This window comes from Chionomys nivalis, chromosome 9 (genome assembly GCF_950005125.1).
Source record: "Chionomys nivalis chromosome 9, mChiNiv1.1, whole genome shotgun sequence".
Classification (NCBI taxonomy): Eukaryota; Metazoa; Chordata; class Mammalia; order Rodentia; family Cricetidae; genus Chionomys; species Chionomys nivalis.
The window spans coordinates 49090996-49109326 of record NC_080094.1 but is presented as its reverse complement, the minus strand read 5'-3'; the positions used below and the strand labels follow the sequence as shown (position 1 = coordinate 49109326).

The 18331-nt window shown below is 45.6% G+C and overlaps 1 protein-coding gene across 1 annotated transcript in view; it reads right to left on the bottom strand.

The window, feature by feature from the left end:
- Positions 1 to 18331, bottom strand: part of Shc4 (SHC adaptor protein 4) — a 94772-nt gene that overhangs the window by 60884 nt on the left and 15557 nt on the right. The window contains exon 2 of the mRNA XM_057781398.1: positions 5880 to 5950. Within this exon, the coding sequence (XP_057637381.1) occupies positions 5880 to 5950 (71 nt within the window). The remainder of the gene's footprint in view (positions 1 to 5879; positions 5951 to 18331) is intronic.

Genomic DNA, 18331 nt, shown 5'->3' with positions numbered 1-18331 from the left:
TAACAAGCCCTTTTATGATGCTCCATCACATCTGGCTTTTAACATTTTCCTAAGATTTGTCCCTTAGAATTTTTCTCCCTTAGAGGAAAAGAGCTGAAGAGTCACCAAACCCGGTTTCCACTCCTACCACGTACTGACAATAGGGAGAACAGGAAATGAATGTGTTGACGGTTCCTTCTGAGTTATAATCCCTCTTTCCTTACTTAGTACCCCAAATCCCTAAACAGCCTGCCCCTCGTGGAGTAGGATAGAGCAGATAAAACCTCACGTGCAGCTTGCTGCTACCAGCTAGAGAAAACGAATCTTAAGCCAAGATCTCCAAAGGGAGCACTCATCCCCTATCCTCTCTCTCCATGAGAACCCCGTGAAACTGATGTCCTTCACTGTGAGTCATTACCTCCCAACTGCTGGAGCTCCACGGTAGGATGATCCTGTGTTCTTGGCTCAACATAGCTGGTTTCATTCTCAAATATGAGTTATAAACGCAAGGTGTTACACACTGGGAGAGGGCAGGGCAGTGAGCAAGGGGCTAGAGGCCCTGCACTTTGGAGTTATCATGTACCATGATAATGAGCCAGATATGGTATGGTGGTTTGAATGAGAATGACCCCTATGGGCTCATATACTTGAATGTTTGGTCTATAGTTGGTGAAACTGTTTGGGAAGGATGGGAAGGTGTGGCCTTGTTGGAGGAGGTGTGTCACTGAGAGTTGACTTTGAGGTTTCAGAAGCTCATGCCAGGCCCGGTCTCACTCTCTCTGTGGGATAACTTGGCGATAAGATAAGAGCCCTCAGTTACTGCTCCTTCCTGTTCATTCTTTAGCTCCCTGTCGTGATGCCCATGGACTTGGACTCACTCTTTGAAACTCTAAGCAAGCTCCCAGTTAAATGCTTCCTTTTATAAGTTGCCTTGGTCATGGTGCCTCTTCACAGCTATAGAACAGTGACGAGGACACACGGCCTCTGGAATTTCCATGAAGCTCAAAATACTCAAGTTCTGATCTTCAGGCTGAAAACCAAGCCTTGCCCACCAGCTGTCCCCTGGTTTACCCCAGTACATCTGTTCCTCCTTCACCGCCAAGCAGGTTCCCACCTAAACCTGTATAACGAGGCACCCTAAGGAGAGAGAAGATTGGCTCTCCTGTCACTCTGTGGAGAGTTAATTCAGGGAAGGAAGTGAGGCTTCGTGGATTAGTGTCTTTATTTCTGGTTTAACTGAGTTTCTTGATTTAAGGCAAACTGAGGTCTTTTACTTAACTTGGGTTTTAAAATCGTGGGGAGGGCATTTTTCTCTAATCTTTTCTTAAGTTTTATTGACTGTGGATTTCACAGCACACGTTCCAATCCCTACTCATCTTCCCTCCTCCTCGGATTCTGCCCTCTGCCCTTGCAACCACCTCCCACTCAAAACCAAATTTAAAAGAAAAACCAAACAATACAAAGAAACAAAACAAAACAAAATAAAAAAGTAGAAGAATCTTGTCATGGGCGTTGTAGTGTAGCCTGTTGAGACACACAGTTTACCCTTTAGTCCATTCGTGTCCACTTGCGAGTGTTCATTGCCATAAGTCGTTGGTCTGGTTCAAGGCCTCTGGCTTCTACTACACCACCGATACTGGGCTCTCAGTGGGGCTCCTCGTGGGTATGCTGTTGTTTTCTGTGCCATGGAGATCCTGCCGTTTTGGGTCTGTAGGCTTGCCTCGTCCCCTTTACCTGCTCCAACAGTTCATCCATTGGTGGATGATGGAGTGGGCCAACTCATAGCCCTGACTCTGGGCCTGGGTGGCAGCTGGATTGGTCATCCTGCTTTCCTTCATGGGGAGGACATTTTTACGGAAGAGAGCAAATGGCCACACATGGGCCACTTGCTTTTCACTTCCCCCTTCTCTCTTCTGTTTGTTTCTGTTTTCCAGACATTTTGAAGACAAATGTGACTGTGTCTTTGCTTCCTTAAGAATCCTATTTCTCTGTACTAGCAGGAAGTGCCTGCTTCCCTGCCCTTTCACACAAATCCTCTCTTGCCAACAACTGAGATCTGGGCCAGCATCAGGGCTAGAAGCTGGGATAAGAATTATGAGGGATGGGATGGGGAGATGGCTCAGTGGTTCAGCACAATGGCTGCTCTTTCACAGACACTGGTTTGATTCTCAGCTCCCACATGGTGGTTCACAGCTCTCTGTAACTCCAGTCCCAGGGCATCTGACATCTTCTTCTGGTCTCGGCCGGTACCAGACACACATGGTGCACAGCAGTGATACAAAGACAAAACTAAAGGAGCGGAGTGAGCGTTCAAGAACCAAGGTGGGAAGAGGGTGCTACAGAGAAGGTGGGCAAGTTTTTCATTCTGGTCATGTGGGAGGAATGAGCAGTCTGCTGAGGGGCTTGATGGGACTTCAAAGATGGTCACCTGACTGGCTATGCTGGCCCTAATGTCCATGGGACGGGGGGGATAAAGGAAAAATCCTGGACTCAGATAAAATGTTCCTGTCCAAATAGCACACAGGGTGAACCTACTGCTGTCTACTGACATCCAAGCTCACATTCCCATGAAGAGTGTCTTTTGAAGACCTGCATTTTCAGAGAAAAGTCTCGAAAGATTACCATTACTTTCAGCAATATATGACGTCTTGAAGGAAAAAGAAGTAAAAACTTTTTGTTCTGTTTTATATTTTTGTTTATTGAGACAAGGATTCTCTGTGTAGCCCAGGCTGTCCTGGATCTCGATTTGAAGATCAGGCTAGCTACCTGCCTCTGCCTCCCAAGTGCTAGGATTAAAGACATGTGCCACCACCGACTGGAATAAAAATAATTTTTAAACAATTTTTTTTTACACAGGTCTCACTATGTAGACCGGGCTAGCCTCACACTCACAGAGACTGGCTTGTCTCCCCAGTGCTGTCAGAATGAAGTTTTTGTTGTTGATGAAGGTGGCAGTATTTTCCTTCTTTCTTTTTCATTTTTGTTTTGATTGGTTGATTGGCTGGTTGGTTTTTTTATTTTATTTTATTTTTGGACAGGGAAAATAGTTCTGGGAATTAAATTCAGGGTCTTGTACATATTAGAACAAGCAGTAGCGAACCCTTAGAACATATTTTTTAAAGTAATGTATGGCTAGTAAGAGCATAAGTTACAGTGGTCAGAGCACACCAGCAACGCAAATCAGAAACTTTTCAAACATTGAAACTATTTGCTCCAGTCAAGACAACAAAGACGAAGAGCAGAAGGGGGGTTGGCAGAGACTGTGGGGGTAGAAGGGAAGAGAGTGGGGAGCTAGTGTTTTATGGGCGCAGGATACTATTCTGGGGAGAAGAAAGCCTTCTCGGGGTGGATGCTAGCGATGCTTATACAGTAGGGTGAATCAACATATACTTCCTGAACATAGTCGATGGTTAAAATGGTAACTCTGTTTTGTATATTTAACCACAATAAAAAATGGGAGTGCTAGGAAAATGTTCATTGTGGTAGAGATATTATAGAATATTGTTTATAATTTTTTAGTCTCCTGTGTGGAGGTAAAGGCTGTAAAGATATTCTGAACACAAAATGGTAATGGATATCATCTCTGGATGGGATTACTAGCAATCTTTCCTTTCATGTGTTTCTTAATGTTCTAATAACTATTCAGTATTTGTGTGATTAAGAAACGATAAAGTTTGGAAGCCCTCTGCTTATAGAACATTATTGTTAGAGCAATAGTACCAGTCGTTACCTGCAAACATTCTGTATAGTTACTTCCCTTTAATAGTCTGTGTCCTACCTCGTATGTTAAGTTCCGAAGGGCAGACCCTTGTCTTTCATACAGGTCTCATACTGCTTAAGCAGTTTCGGGGCCTCTATAAAGACTCAGTGAAAGAATGGATGGGTCTGTTTGTGAACAGATGGAGCAACAGAAAATAAGTTCTTACTATCTCAGTCTAGGACTCCTGCTTCTACAGCCAATATTAAAAGGGAGAAAATCATTTATTTCTTGTAGTCCTGGAAGCTGGCAAGCCCACGATGAAAACGCCAGCAGGCTCAGTGTCTGGCAAAGTCTCCTTCTTTCATAGCAGAGAGCCCTTTCTGTATCTTCATGTGGAAGCAGGGGCCAGCAGCTCCCTGGACCTCTTCGAAAAGGGCACTAATTCTACTTACAAGAAGACCTCTGTCTCTGTCACTTAATCTCTTCCAAAAGGTATTGTATCTTAACACAACCACACCGCCAAATAAGCTTATTTGTATGAATGGGGGCACAGTCAAACCATAGCACTCAGGTCAGAATAATTAGGACTCATCTGTCCTATGCACCCACCCAAGGCACCTAGGATCAACCCACTTCCTGGCATCTGTAGGGAGGATTACAGAAGGGGTTTCTCGGATACAGAATCATTGAAATGAAGCCTGAATAGGCTAACAGGATGGAAAGTAGTCTAGAATCCGTGTCCTTTGGAGGAAGACACAAAGGGTGTAAGGATGTGAGAAGTAGGGTATAAAAGAGGAGAAACGTTGTGACCAACTCCAGACACGGAATCTGCAGCCAGGTAGGAAGACAGATCTAATCAGTAAATATCCACGAAGCCTCTTCTATGGTCCAGGGACTGAGGTCGGTTTCACAAACACAATTGTATGTCATTGGTTTGACATCTCACAAGAGATGATAAGATCTTGATGCTGCTAAATTCTGTGGTTTTGTGCATTCATGCGCCTGTTACAACCTTTAAGAAATTGGACATTCCTGTGTTATCTGTCCCCCATTTATTTTTGCTTTCTCTGACATTTGTGCATTATGCCTACTAAGCAAGTTGCTAAAAGGAATGCCAACGATTGGTGAGGAGAAATTCGGAAAGGCAGAACGGAACACTTCATAAGGCAGACTCCAAGTCAGCAGCCCCTAGAGTGCACTTCCTGGAACCCTGGGGAATCTATGGCTTCACTTTATTATATCCCAAACCTATTTTGCTCTAAATAACCTAAGAACATTTTGAGATAAGGTTTTCAAAACCACAGCACAGGAGTGAACACTTCCTTGTACACTGCAGGTCTCCTTAAGGGGCAGAAGATCTTCTTAGGCTTCTGGCTAGCAGAGCACTTCTATGTCTAGGAGCGCAGGAGAGGAGTCTCAGGAAAGGTTATTCTCTCTCCATAATGAGAGCATCCACCTTTAAGCAGGTGGCTCACAGTCACAGATCCAGATGGGAGCTTGCCACAGCTCAGAGGCACACTTGGCACCTGCATGGCAGATGCCCCCATCTTCATTCCCAACCATCTGCAATCAAGCCATTCCTCTCGGCTCATCCTCCTTCCTGTCACAGCTTCCTCAGCTGCTGGTGTCACTTAGCTCTCTTTCCTTCCTTGTCCTAGAGCTGACTCTAGGGAGGCATGTCTTGTACTGACGCTCCTGACTTGAGCCCTGCATTACAAGGGCTATAGTTTCTTACATTAAGCTACATGGGACAATTCTGGGTAGAGGTCCACCCATTCATTATACAAAATGGTGGACTACCCAGGCGGGTTCTTGTGTCAAAAACTGAATGAACGGTAGTAACCTGGCCTTTATGATGTTGAAAGTTCTTGCTTGGTCTTATTTTGAGTGACCTCTTTGATGTGCTGGAGACTCTTCATATCTTATTTCTAGGCATACTTTTAAACACTTTGGTACCTAAGAAAACAGTTACTTCTGTAGATTGAACCCCCAACCACCATGTAAGTCTTCATATGTAACACTAGTGCTTTTCCATACAGGTCTGAAGTTTTCATGCAATGAGATCAAGCCAGTCATGCAAGGTTGATGGGCCAGTTCTCCCTTCTAGTCACATAGATGACTTGAAGACTTCATAAGAGACCCACAGGAAAAATTACAGTGACTTTAAACTATTAGAGTCCCTTCAGTTTCAAGCCCTTACCTTGTAACTTGGGTTCTCATTCCAAAATCCAGTGATCTCATTGACTGTAGCACTTCAATGCAGCCCATATACTAGGGAAAAAAGAAAGAAAGTTGTGAAGTAGGAGGATGCAGATACCAAAACTCCATCTCTGGGCGGCACAGTGACTTCCTCGGCAGTGCCCACAGTTGGCTCCTGATGGCAGTTACATGTGTGCCCATCACCTGCGTCAATATTTCCGACCACCAATGCATACACATGTCCCCTTGGCTATAAAACATTAGTTAACTACAAAGTAAATACAAACTCAGGTTCTGGGAATGCCGGGGACAAGGATGCCTCAGAGGTGGGGAGTGTAGATCTGAGGTCTTCACTTGTGTGAGCTGCAGATTCACACACTGGCTCTGCCCCACCTTCATTTTAAAGTCCCAACTACTGACCCGACTTTTCTACCTTGGTTTTGTCCTTGATGAAATGACAATAAAATTGGAATTGTTAGCAGAGCTAAATTCTTTCACCTATGGAAAGCTTTTAAGAACAAGGCTTAATAGGCATAACTGCCCAGATCTCAGAGGAAGCACAAATAAATAGGAGACAAGTAACACAGGACTTCCTGATCTCCTAAGCACTGAAACAAGCATTTAAATGCACAAAAACCAGAATTCAGTAACATTAAGAAGGTCTTATCTAGGCTGGAGAGATGGCTCAGCAGTTAGGAACACTAACCGCCCTTACAGAGATCCCAGGTTCAATTCCCAGCACCCCCATGGCACCCCTGTGTGTAATTCCAGCTCCAGGGGATCTGATACCTTCACACAGACATGTATGCACACAAAATACCAATGCACATAAAATAAATAAATTATAAAAATAAGGTCTTGTCATCTTTTGTAAGATCACTGTAACTCAAAAGAAATAATAATGACAATCATCACCCCCTAAAATAGTCCTTGGTAAGTTTAGCTTGAACATGGAACACTGGAAAAGGTGTTGTGACTTCTAAAACCAAAACTGTTCAACGTAACAGCAGGGGAGCTGAATCAGGAATGCTATTAAAGAGGCTTAAGTTGGTGTGAAGGTGGGTAGCCGGAGAGTCTGCAGCAGGAGGCTCCCTGAGAGAGGGAAGTGATGCTAGCCCACTCAGAAGAGGGATAGAAGCAAGGAGGAGGATTCGAATGACATCATGGAAAGCCGCACCGCCGCCGGATTCAGCAGTTAATTTGCTCCGAGAGCAGAAGAGTGAGTCAAAGATGACTCAGCTGCTTCCCACCCGGGCACAGAGGAACCTGGAGTGCCATCAACAGGACCAGGGGGACAGGAAAGAGAGGTTATGAATTGCTTTGGTGCCCATTGATTGCAAGACGCCAGTTGGGAAGCCAGGAAGTAACAGGCTGACAGCTGAAAATTGAATTCAGTGTCCCTGAGAGGACAAAGCAGAGGAAGGGACAAGGGGAGGGATACAGTGACAGTTTTCTAAGCATCTCTGCAGGTGAGGCTGTAAGATCCTCTCAGCAGAGTGGCAGTGACTCTGGAGAGTGCCAAGGGGTGTGAATGAAAGGGATCCCAGGGCCTCAGAAATGAGGCACTTCCTGTTTTGCCATCCTTTGGAAGCCATCACCCTCCCTGGGTCATGGGAAAAGGAGGGGGCACTCCCCAGATCCTTTTTGTAATGTTTCTGAGTGGGTTTTATAGATATCTCATCCCCAAACTGGCTGATGTTCAGACACCGCCATAAGTCTGGTGTGGTGGAGAGATTCTCAGCTGGACCCTGCTAGCCGTACTCCTCCCGGGGTCTCTGATATGGACACAAAACCATTCTGTATACTTGGTTCTTAACTTCTCAGGCTTGAGCACTGCAGGGAAGTGGGCTGTCCAGGGATGGGGACTGACGGACACTTAAGGCTTACTAGACCAAGGGAGGTTGCTTTAGGGGAAAGTGCATTTCCGAACTGAGGACTGAGAACGCCACAGTCCTCAAATGGGAAGGACCGCCTGAGAGTCCCCTTTGGTTTCTATGACCACATGGCCCTCTCTTCCCTCCTCACCCTAGAACCTGACTCATTCACCCCAAACTCCTAAACACCAGTCTGGAAAAGAGTGGAGTCTATACACGAGTGGGGAGCAGGTCTGGGCTACACTTCCAATTCTCCAGCTTGGTGCTGAGGTGGGTGCCTTTCCTGGCAGTTACACATCACTAACTCAAGCTGATATGGTACATCCTGAAAGATGACGGGCACTACATTTTTATACACATTTCATACATTACATACACAGGGATTTCTAAAAATAAATATATATATTTATTTATTTATACACATGTATATGTTATATGTATATATTTAAGCAGTGAGGGCAAATGACTTACATATATTATCATACGTAACATATATAATATATAAAAACCACTTACATCCTCACTGCTGAAATCTCTTCACGTCTACTCAAACAGCCATTACTACCATTATTAAGTGCCCCACTTCCACACTCTGAAACAGTCTTGGCCTCCATCGTTTGCATCCACCCCACCCTTCCCAAGGGCAGGGCCTCCCATTGAGCCATTCTCCCTAACTAACTGGTCTCTGGATTCTTCTCCTTCCTGCGGGTTTTAATTAACACAAATCGTCCTTAGGCTCGCTCCTGCCCGGCATGAGCACAGCCCTTACTTGTCCTTTCAGGCCACTGAGCATCAATCAGATCTGCAGTTTGCTTGCTCAGTTCCTTGGCTAGAGGCACTGTTGAAAGAGGGGCCTGGGACTGTGCCCCAGCACCTAGGGGTACTTAGCAAACACACACACACATACAGAGAGAGAGAGAGAGAGAGAGAGGACTTCTGTTACTCTACAGTATCTGGTGCTCTTCTGTACGTGCCGTTATTTCTATTTTTTATTGTACCTTTAAAACAAGTAGAGAGAAGGGGCAGAGGGTGATGGAGATTTGGCTGAATCTCTCTGCCCGTGCTAAAGAAGAACAGGAACACCAAGGTCCCAGAAAAAGACCTGAGTACTGTCTCAGTCTCGTTTTCTGTTGCTGTGATAAAGACAAAAGCAACTTAAGGGACGAAGGTTCTATTTGGCTCAGAGCTCCAGGGTATGGTTCATCGTGGTGGGGAAGTCAAGGCAGAAGGAGTCTGGAGCCGCGGGTCACATAGCATTCACAAAGTCAAGGATGATAAGCTATTGTGCTCAGCTTTCTTGTTCAATTCATGGAAGCCGGAATCCCAGCTAGGGAATGAGGCCACCCCAGGAGGAAGGTCTTCCCATCTCAGTACAAACAAGGTAACTGCATCCCCTGCCTCACGTGCCCAAAGGCCCATCTCCCAGGTGAGTCTAGATTCTATGACACTGGCAACACTACCATCACAGGTAGCGCAGGTTGGGTTGGGATGCCGCCGCCAGCAGGTCTGTGGATCTCTTGGCAGTGTGCTCCACGGGTGGTAGATTTGTTCCACTTCAGACTCTGGAGACAGCCAGCCCAGACAGGAGGATGTGTGGTGGATCAGGATGAGGGAGGCTGAGAAGAAAGGCAAGTCCACAGTGTGTCCGGATAGCAGAGGACAAAGGGCACAGACAATCAGGTGGGGACAGTCATCCCAAGACTAATGAGGTCCGAGCCCCACGTGCAGGAGCCTGTGAGACTGGGTGGGATTCTAACTCAGTGGGATGGGACCCCAACACGGGATTCCGGCTACCAATGAGAAGGGTTTTCTTAAGTAGAGGAAGGAAAGAGAGGGTCATCCCCATGGTTCCCTTCTTAACCCCCCCCACGCATGTACGCATACACGCACGCATGCGCACATGTTATTACCTCCTACCCACTTCCCTGTAAGGTAGGCCCTTCCCTTCAAGTGAACCTCCAAGGCAATTCATACAGCCATCAAGATTGGAGTGATGTCACTGTTAGCTAGTCTCACTGTGATACAACACAAGATGCAGGACAGGAGAGGGGAATGGAGTCACACAGAGGTGACCCACTTCCAAGGGTGGGGTACATGTGAAAGATGCCCGAATGGATTTTTGCCACCTCCAAGCCCCGGTGGAGTCGTGGGGAGGGGGCAGTGTCTAAAATCAATCTGTCCATTTCTTTGTCTAGGAACTTCTGAACCTCATAAGTAAAGAGTTGCTGAATGGCAAGGCCCGAAGGAGAAGTTTGGTTTGTCAGGATAGACCAGAGATGGCAGTCTTTGGTTTAGCAAATGCAGATCCACATACGACCTAATCTCTGTTCCTAAAACCCCAGCTCCTAAATATGGGCAACCTCTAAAAATATGACTTGGTTGTCTTCCTAGGGGTGGCCCATTAGCACCTCCATTGGAAGAGACAACAGCACTGGAGTCTATTGAGGAGAGATGCTTGGCTTCCCCTTGTTTGTCCGCTGAGACCGAATCACAGTTACTCTAGAGCACAGCTCTCAGCCTGTGGGTTGGGGGATCGCACATCGGATCTCCTGCGTATCAGGTACTTGCATTATGAGTCAGAACGGTAGCAAAATTACAGTTACGAAGTAAAAATGAGATAATTTTGTGGTTGGGGCCATCACAACATGAGGAACTGTATAAAAGGATAGCATCATTAGGAAGGTTGGGAGCCGCTGGTCTGGAGGCTGCAGCCCATTGCTGCACTATGGCAGTAAAGGCAAACAGAGAAGAGGACATTTTTGGCTCCTATTCCTTCCTTTGGTCTGCCCAGATAAGTAATAGCGATGAGACAGGGCCATGATGATGATTGCAGTCATTGGGAGAGGCTGGGTCAATGAAGTACAGCGATGATGAATACATATTTTCGTGTATTATCCCTTGTCTTCAGGTACTGGAGACACAGTCCCTGTGCTGGGCCCTGGGACTCACTCAGACATTAGAACTGACTCTTTTTTCTTTCTTTTTTTTTTTTTAAGGAAGCCTGTTATATTAGAATTAAAAATTAAAAACCAGGCTTACCATATCACCTGTAGGGACCTTCAAACCAACAACTCATGGTCCCTTCTGTAATGGTTAATGTTTGACAGCAACTGGTGTTAGTTGGGAATATTGGACCTCAGTTAAGGAATTGTCTTCACTAAATTAGCTCATGGGCAAGGATGTATTTTCTTGATGATGAATGATTGCGGTGGGAGGGCCCAGACACTGTGGGTGGTGTCACCCCTAGGCGGGTGGGCCTGGGTTATATAAGAAAGTACACTGAGTAGGTGAAGAGAGTGAGCCCATCAGTCACGTGTGTTCTGGCAATGAAAGGGAATGAGGTGTAGAAGCATGCTATAACATAGATGAACTCTGAAATCATTAATCCAGGGTAGGGGGCAGTGACAAAAGAACGCCTATTTTATGATTTCATTCACACAAAATAATCCAGACTGCTGCCATCTCTTCCCCCCAACCCCCACCCATTTTCTGCCCTCTTCTATTTCTCTTCAAGCATCTATTGCTGAAAAGACAATATATTTGTCCATTTTCTGTCTCCCTCACTAGAGGATTAGTAACTGGGAAGTAGAACTGGGAAGGATGTGGCCAGCGTGTGGCTGCTGGCAAGTGTGGGTCCTTTCCGAGCCGATAGCAATGTTCTAAACTTGGTAATGTTTATACAACTCGATGAATATACAAAAGTCAGCCCTAATCAATGGTATACTTTGAATACAATTATGAACGAACCATAGGGTTCATCACAATAAGTGAACTGTATGGCATGTAAGCTACATCCCAGTAAAGCAATTGTCCAGAGACAATGTCGGTTGCGAAGCCAAGCAAGCACTACCAGCAGACAATGCATGACCCTGGAATAAACCACTCGGGGATGCATGGTTGACTAATGAATGAATGAACCAAGAATCAGAAGCTCTGATGGTCTGCTGTGGAGGCGGTGTTCTCTGCTTGTCCTTTGGGGTCCCAGAGAATTTTGGTCACACCTCCATGCTGTACTGACCCAGTGAGGCCGCGGTTTGTTTCAATGGCTAAATCCCAGTTGCACGGCAGGGCAGGCTTCTCAAGGACGGGAGGTGGTGAGTGGGGGGAGGTGTCTTAGTCATCACGCTGACCTGCACCTCTGACAGTGCAATACATGATTTATTTCAAGGAATTTGCCAAGAAATGATGTTCAGGAAGTCTCAAAATAGCCCACATGCTAGCTAGCTGGACCACCTAAAATATGGTCACCTAAAATACGGTTAAGATAAGCCTGGAACTATGTCACCTGAAGCTCTCCCGCCAGGTTTGATTTGAAAGGTGGGTCTTCTGGAGATGGATGGGAAAAATCCGTCCTCTGGGCTGGGAAGACACCGCTCAGAACAAACCGCCCTTCCCACCAGAAGTCACCTGGTGTTGACAAACACTGCTTCTCTTAGAGTGATGGGACATTAAGGAAAGCAGAATGCCCCCCACTTCCTTTGCCTTCATGCCCTGCCCTATTCTATGTTTCTCTTCGTACCCTTATTGCTGAAAATAATATGTATTCGTCTGTTTTCTGTCTCCCTCACTTGAAGTAAACAATGAAAAACAGGATTGCTCTGTTTACATCACCTGGAGTACTGCCTGGCACCCAGCAGCTCCTCAAATACCTCTTGGTTAATTAAATTGAGACTTTTGTTTGTTTGTTTTTACTCTAAGCCTGAACCAAGGTCAAAGCTTAGAAACCCTGGACGTGTTCACTCATTTACAAATGGGAACTTGGCATCCAGGAAATTACAACCGTTTGGAGTCCTTGGTGCTCACAACAATGGAACCTCCTAAATGTAAGTTGTGCCTTCTGCTTGTTCCATCGAGAGGGAGATCGCATGCTCCAGGGCAGATCCCAAGCCAAATGGCAAGACTGGGGCCGGAAAGGCCTGTTATTCCGGGACCAGAGCCTCCTTCTCTCCTCCACTGAGCAGACTCCATCACTCAGAGGCTATGGAAGGAATTATCTCCACTCTACTTCCGTTCCTGGTTTACCTGAATAAGTAGAACCAGTGACATCTAAAGTATATTTCCCAACAATTTGTAGCAATAAGTGGGGTTTTTAGGCTGACTCAAGAGTTTCTCTTTGGTGGAGGGGAGCCTGCGATCCTGCAAAGGGAATAACTTTGGGGCAGAAGCCAGAACATAAGATAAAAATCTTAGTCTTGTTGCCACCTTAAAATGGCTAATACACAAAGAAAGGAGCTGTGTATATGATTGTGCATAGAAACCTTCTAATCTAGTTGTAAAAAGATGCTGGTCATCAGTGGGCAAGGCAAGTATGCCAGCCATTTCTGCCCCCATTCCAGCCATCCTACTCTTGGTGAAAATCCCTTACATAAGACATATTTTGCACTGAGGGAGGTTTCATCGCTGCCCACAGACCTGAGCACAGATGAAATTATCTGACTTGAGGCAAATCCCACACAGAGAGCATTTTCAGGCCTGTGACCTCTCCTAGGAACAACACTGAAGTCACAAGTAATTCTTTCTGCGGCTGCGCCTAGGCAGAACAATCACCCTGTGTCACCAGGTGCTTTTGCACAAACAGGGTTGTGCTCCATCTACTCTCGGGAGGATCACTTCATTTGATCCCCGGGATGAAACTGGTGCAGGGCTTAGAGAGGGGGGTGGGCAATCCCTTTGGACAGCTGGAAAAAAACTGATCGTCAGAAGCTCAGTGCTCTGCTTAAGGGTCCCAGGGCTGGTTAATGTAGAGCTCAGGTCTTCTGATGGTTGAAGCTGTCTGTATTTATGACACCTCTCAACCCCAAAATTTATCATGTAGGAGAAATGATGCCCTGTAGGTCTATGAAAAAGTAGAAGACAGATGCTTTGATGTTTGAAAAAGCGTTAACATAGTCTCTGTGCGTGTGTACGAGCACATATGTATGTGTGCCTGGTACACCGCTGTTGAACATGACTATAAATTCAAGGTTACAGCATCTTATCCATGAGACAGATATTAATGACAGTTCTGATCGGGGTCCTGGATCACGTAGAGGTTTTGCTGTAATGACTATCCTCTTAAAATGTGCCATGGATCAAAATAGGTATAATCTAAGGGGGTATTTAAAATGAAAATGAATCCAAGCACATCTATAGATTAAAGATACTGTGTTGGGTCTCTCCTCCACCCATCCATCCAATATACCCCAAACTAGCACACAAGCTCCGTCTCACCATGGTGTCCTCTCCACCCTGGCTGGATGAGGAGCAGGTGTAGCATTGTGTTCTTGAACTCTCCAGACGCCAGAGCCACAAGCCAGTGAAAGTTTTCTTTATAAAATGTCCCATTTTGAATATTACATCATAGTGTAAGCACCCTGTCAAGGATGAAGATATTCCAAGTAGAGACACTTGTGCTCCACCCTTTAGTGACCATATTATTTAATCAATGGACCCCAAGAAACAGACTTTTCCCAAGACTCTTGTGAGAAGGAGAAAGCTAAAGCCTGGTGCCAGCCAGAAAAGACACTTGTCTTCCAGAAAGAGATTTCCCACAGTTCCGACACATTCTCAGACCACTTGACAAGAAAGGACCGGCATGGAGCCTATGATCAGTGTTGGGGAAGGGCACCCCTTGCCTGGGTCTGCTTGTTTGTGCATACTTCTTGCCTTCCACCTACCCATAAACCTAACATCTGGACTCTGAAGATGAACTTAGGGGACACTGGGACCTCCTTATTCGTTTCTCTTACCAGTGTGGCCAGACTGAACACGTCTGCTTGCTCTGTTTTTCACTGTTGCTTCGTCTGTTCCGCTGCCCAGTTGAGGACAAGCTGAAGCCAGGTGGATAGCACTGCTGGGACTCAGGCCCCGACTCTAACAACCCAGTAACCACAGCATCAGAATATGAACTCAGCCACCTACGATGGTAAAATTAGTCTTCTATTCCACCTCATAGCAATCATCCTGTGTATTCCAAGAAAGCAGGAACTGGAGTGGACAAAGGTGAATTCTCTCTGACAAAAAGTCTCGTTGTCGTCTTAGTAGAGTCCCGGGCCTTGTGTTCTGTATTCAATGGCCTTAATTCTGCGATTAAAATTCAAAAGTTGCAACCAATACCTTTAAGCAAATCATTGTGGCATTGTGCCCAAGCCTTCTAAGCAGCTGTTGAGAGATTTTTATCAACGTGTAAAGGCCTAATCCAAGGGGACCATGAATGCTAGTCTCTTGTTCCAGGAGAAAGTCTTCAGCCTTCTGGGACTGGTGGCTCATAATGCAAGCGTGAATGGAGAGCCTGGCTTGCAAAGCCTGCCCCACTTAGGTTCACTTTTGTGGTGTCAGTTGGCTGCTTTCTCCTGCCTCTCTCCTGAGGGAGGCAGGGGAATCCCCATGTGTCAAAGAATTAATACATTCAGAGGAGGACCAGCTTTAAAAGTGCTAATTTAAGGGTGTGGGGGGGGTGGCTGAATAATTGATGCCCACAGTTGCTAAATCAGAGGCCTGTGGTTAGCGAGACAGGCCCTGCCTCGTCCCCGAAGACCCTCATTCCTCTAAACATAGCGCCCTTCTTTTATTTCCACTCTTCCGCTTCCTCTGCTGCTTTCTTTTGTGTATGTGGGAGTCACTAGTGCCAATCCTAAAGCATTTCCAACGTTCCCCTTCCCTGCATATGGATTACTCTGTTAGCCTTTTTTTTCTTTCTTTTTTTTTTTCGAGACAGGGTTTCTCTGTGGCTTTGGAGCCTGTAGACCAGGCTGGTCTCGAACTCACAGAGATTCACCTGCTTCTGCCTCCCACGTGCTGGGATTAAAGGCGTGCGCCACCACTGCCCAGCTTCTGTTAGCCTTTTTGAAGTTGGATGTAGCTCCTCATTTGGTCGATGACATCACACAACATCTTTTTTTTTTTTTTTTTTTTTTCTCTTACAATTCGAAAGTTACTATTGGCCCAGGCAGCTGAATGAGGATCATACAGAACAGAGTCTCAGACAATGCTGTGGACACACAGCCCGAGGAAGACACTGAGACCCACACTGACCTGTTAACACAGAACACACTGACTGGCCCTGTGAGGGTCAACATGAAAAAAAAAGTGAGAATATCACAGAGTCAAAACTCATACAAGTTAAGGCTTGGTCTGAGCTTTGCATGTACTTACTAGCTGTCCAATTTTGCAAACCATATGTTTGGCCGGTGGGGAGGTTTCAGGTCTCTGTGTTGGGTGACAATGATATTCTTGGGCACCTTCCCTTCCATCTGCTTAGCTTGGAGAGCTGATGAGAAAGTCTCAACCTCTGTGAAGGGATGTCAATCAAGAGCACTTTCTGTGGGGACATGACAGTAGCAGATGGCAGAGCTGTGGGGCTGTGTAGTAGGAGGAGCCCAGGGAGCCAGGGAAGATTTCTCAGGAAAAGGGATCTGGGGGAGTCAGGAAAGGCAAGCCTGGAAGAGGGGTTTCCAAGCAGTGGGCACAGGCAAGCACAAGGGGTGCTCCCCAACTCCAAGAAGTGAGACTAAAGTCTGGAGATGTGGAGGGGGAACAGTGGGATTATAATACATTCCTTTCCAAACTGGACATGGGGCGCACACCTTTAATCCCAGCTCTCAGGAGGCAGAGGCAGGTGGATCTTTGGGTTCAAGGCCAACCTGGTCTAGAGAGTGAGTTCCAGGACAGCCAGGGCTACACAGAGAAACTCTGCCTCAAAACAAAACAAAACAAAACAAAACTCAACAATATATTCATGATGAACTGGTGTAGGAGGTCCTTCTGTATATGTGTTGCTTTTAATGGTTAATGAATAAAGAAGCTGACTAATGACTAATGAACCGTTTGACACTTAGAGTGTGGAAGCTGAGTCTTTTGAAGTCTTCCAGTCTCAGCACCTAGTCCAGTGTGGAACCCCCGTGGGATTTCTGAATATTTGAATGTCATGTTTGACTATTATTCCCAAACTGCCAACCCTCTCTCCAACGTGATACCACTTTCTCCTTGTTCTTCCGTGAGATTCCAAACTGCATTTCCTTCCAACTCACTTCTTAGACCCAAATAAATAAAAGCTAAAAATACAGCCCGGGTCATGAATCATAAATGAGAAGGAAAAGCAGCGAGTCACAGAAGTTAATCTGTTCCCCAGGAGAGGCCTGCTGGATGGCCTCGGCTCTGAAAGGCTAGGCAAAAAGCCAGACCATGTTCTCCAGATACTCAGTGTGATTCGCAGGCCTGCTACCGGGAGTCTAAGCTCGCAAGGCCCATGTGCAAAGGACTGGCATCTTGTGCAGTCCATTGTAGAGATGCAGAGAGGCAGGCCCGGAGGCAGGTGTCAATAAGGATGCTAAAGGGAGTAGACAAAGAAATGGCGTGACTATTGTCCTAGTGACCCAGTCCATCCACCATGGATTTTGTTTGTTTGTTTATTTCTTCTTTTTGGTCATGGCTTCAATATTGTTGCTTTTGAAGCCAAGGAAACACTATATCTCTGTCAGTCATTCCAATAGTTTAATGAATGACCTACCAATCATATTTTGTATGCCTGTTTAATTAAGTTGGGATGTAATATAACCTAGTAATGATGTATCTGTATAATATCACCTGACAACCCATAATCTACTTAAAGTGGAACATCTTTTTTATGACATTATTTCTCAATTCTATTTCTATAAATAGAATAATTCTGTTCTATTTCTCAATTTTTTAAAAAAGAAATTAACGATGTTCTCCATTCACAAATCTGAGTCAGTCTTGAGAACACACACTTTGGTATGTGTTTGCATTGAATAATGAAGAAAAAAAAGCCCAAGGGACTGGAGAGATGGCTCAGAGGTTAAGAGCACTGGCTGCTCTGCCAGAGGTCCTGAGTTCAATTCCCAGCAACCACATGGTGGCTCACAACCATCTGTAATGAGATCTGGTGGCCTCTTCTGGCCTGCAGGCAGAACACTGTATACATAATAAATAAATCTTTAAAAACAAAAATCCTGTGTGTTCACATCTGCTAGTGTTTGCTCAGACATAGGGCACTAGGGATGTCAGTAGCCTCTTCCGTTTCCTTTCCTGCCCAGAGTGTCTATACCCTTGACCTTCAGCCTATTCAGTTGTATTGAACCCTGCACTCAGTAAAAAAAAAAAAAAAAAAAAGCCTCAACTGGCAGTAGATACAGCTCAGTTATACTGTTGCTACACCAGGCGTGGTGGTGTATGCTTTTAATACCAGCACTCAAGCGACAAAGGCAGGCAGATCTGTCTGAGTTCCAGGCCAGCCTAGTTTACACAGAGACTCTGTCTCAAAAAATAAACAAGCTAACAAAAAACAACAACAAAATCCAAACAACCACAACAAAAAGCCTGTGACAGCCACTTAGATAAGTATCACTGAAAAGGGACAACTGGAAAAAAGCCAAATTATTTGCTATCTATTGCTGGTTCTTAATGAAATATGGTGTCTCTGGTAGAGCCTGAGGACAATGGTGGCTTCACTTGCCCCATGCTTTATGAGTTCAAAGACGCACACGGTTTCTTTGCAAGTTCAATCATAAAAGCGCCACACAGATGGCCAACCTCATGATGCTGAGACAGTGCCTCACGCTAGCAGGTCTACGGCTGAAGT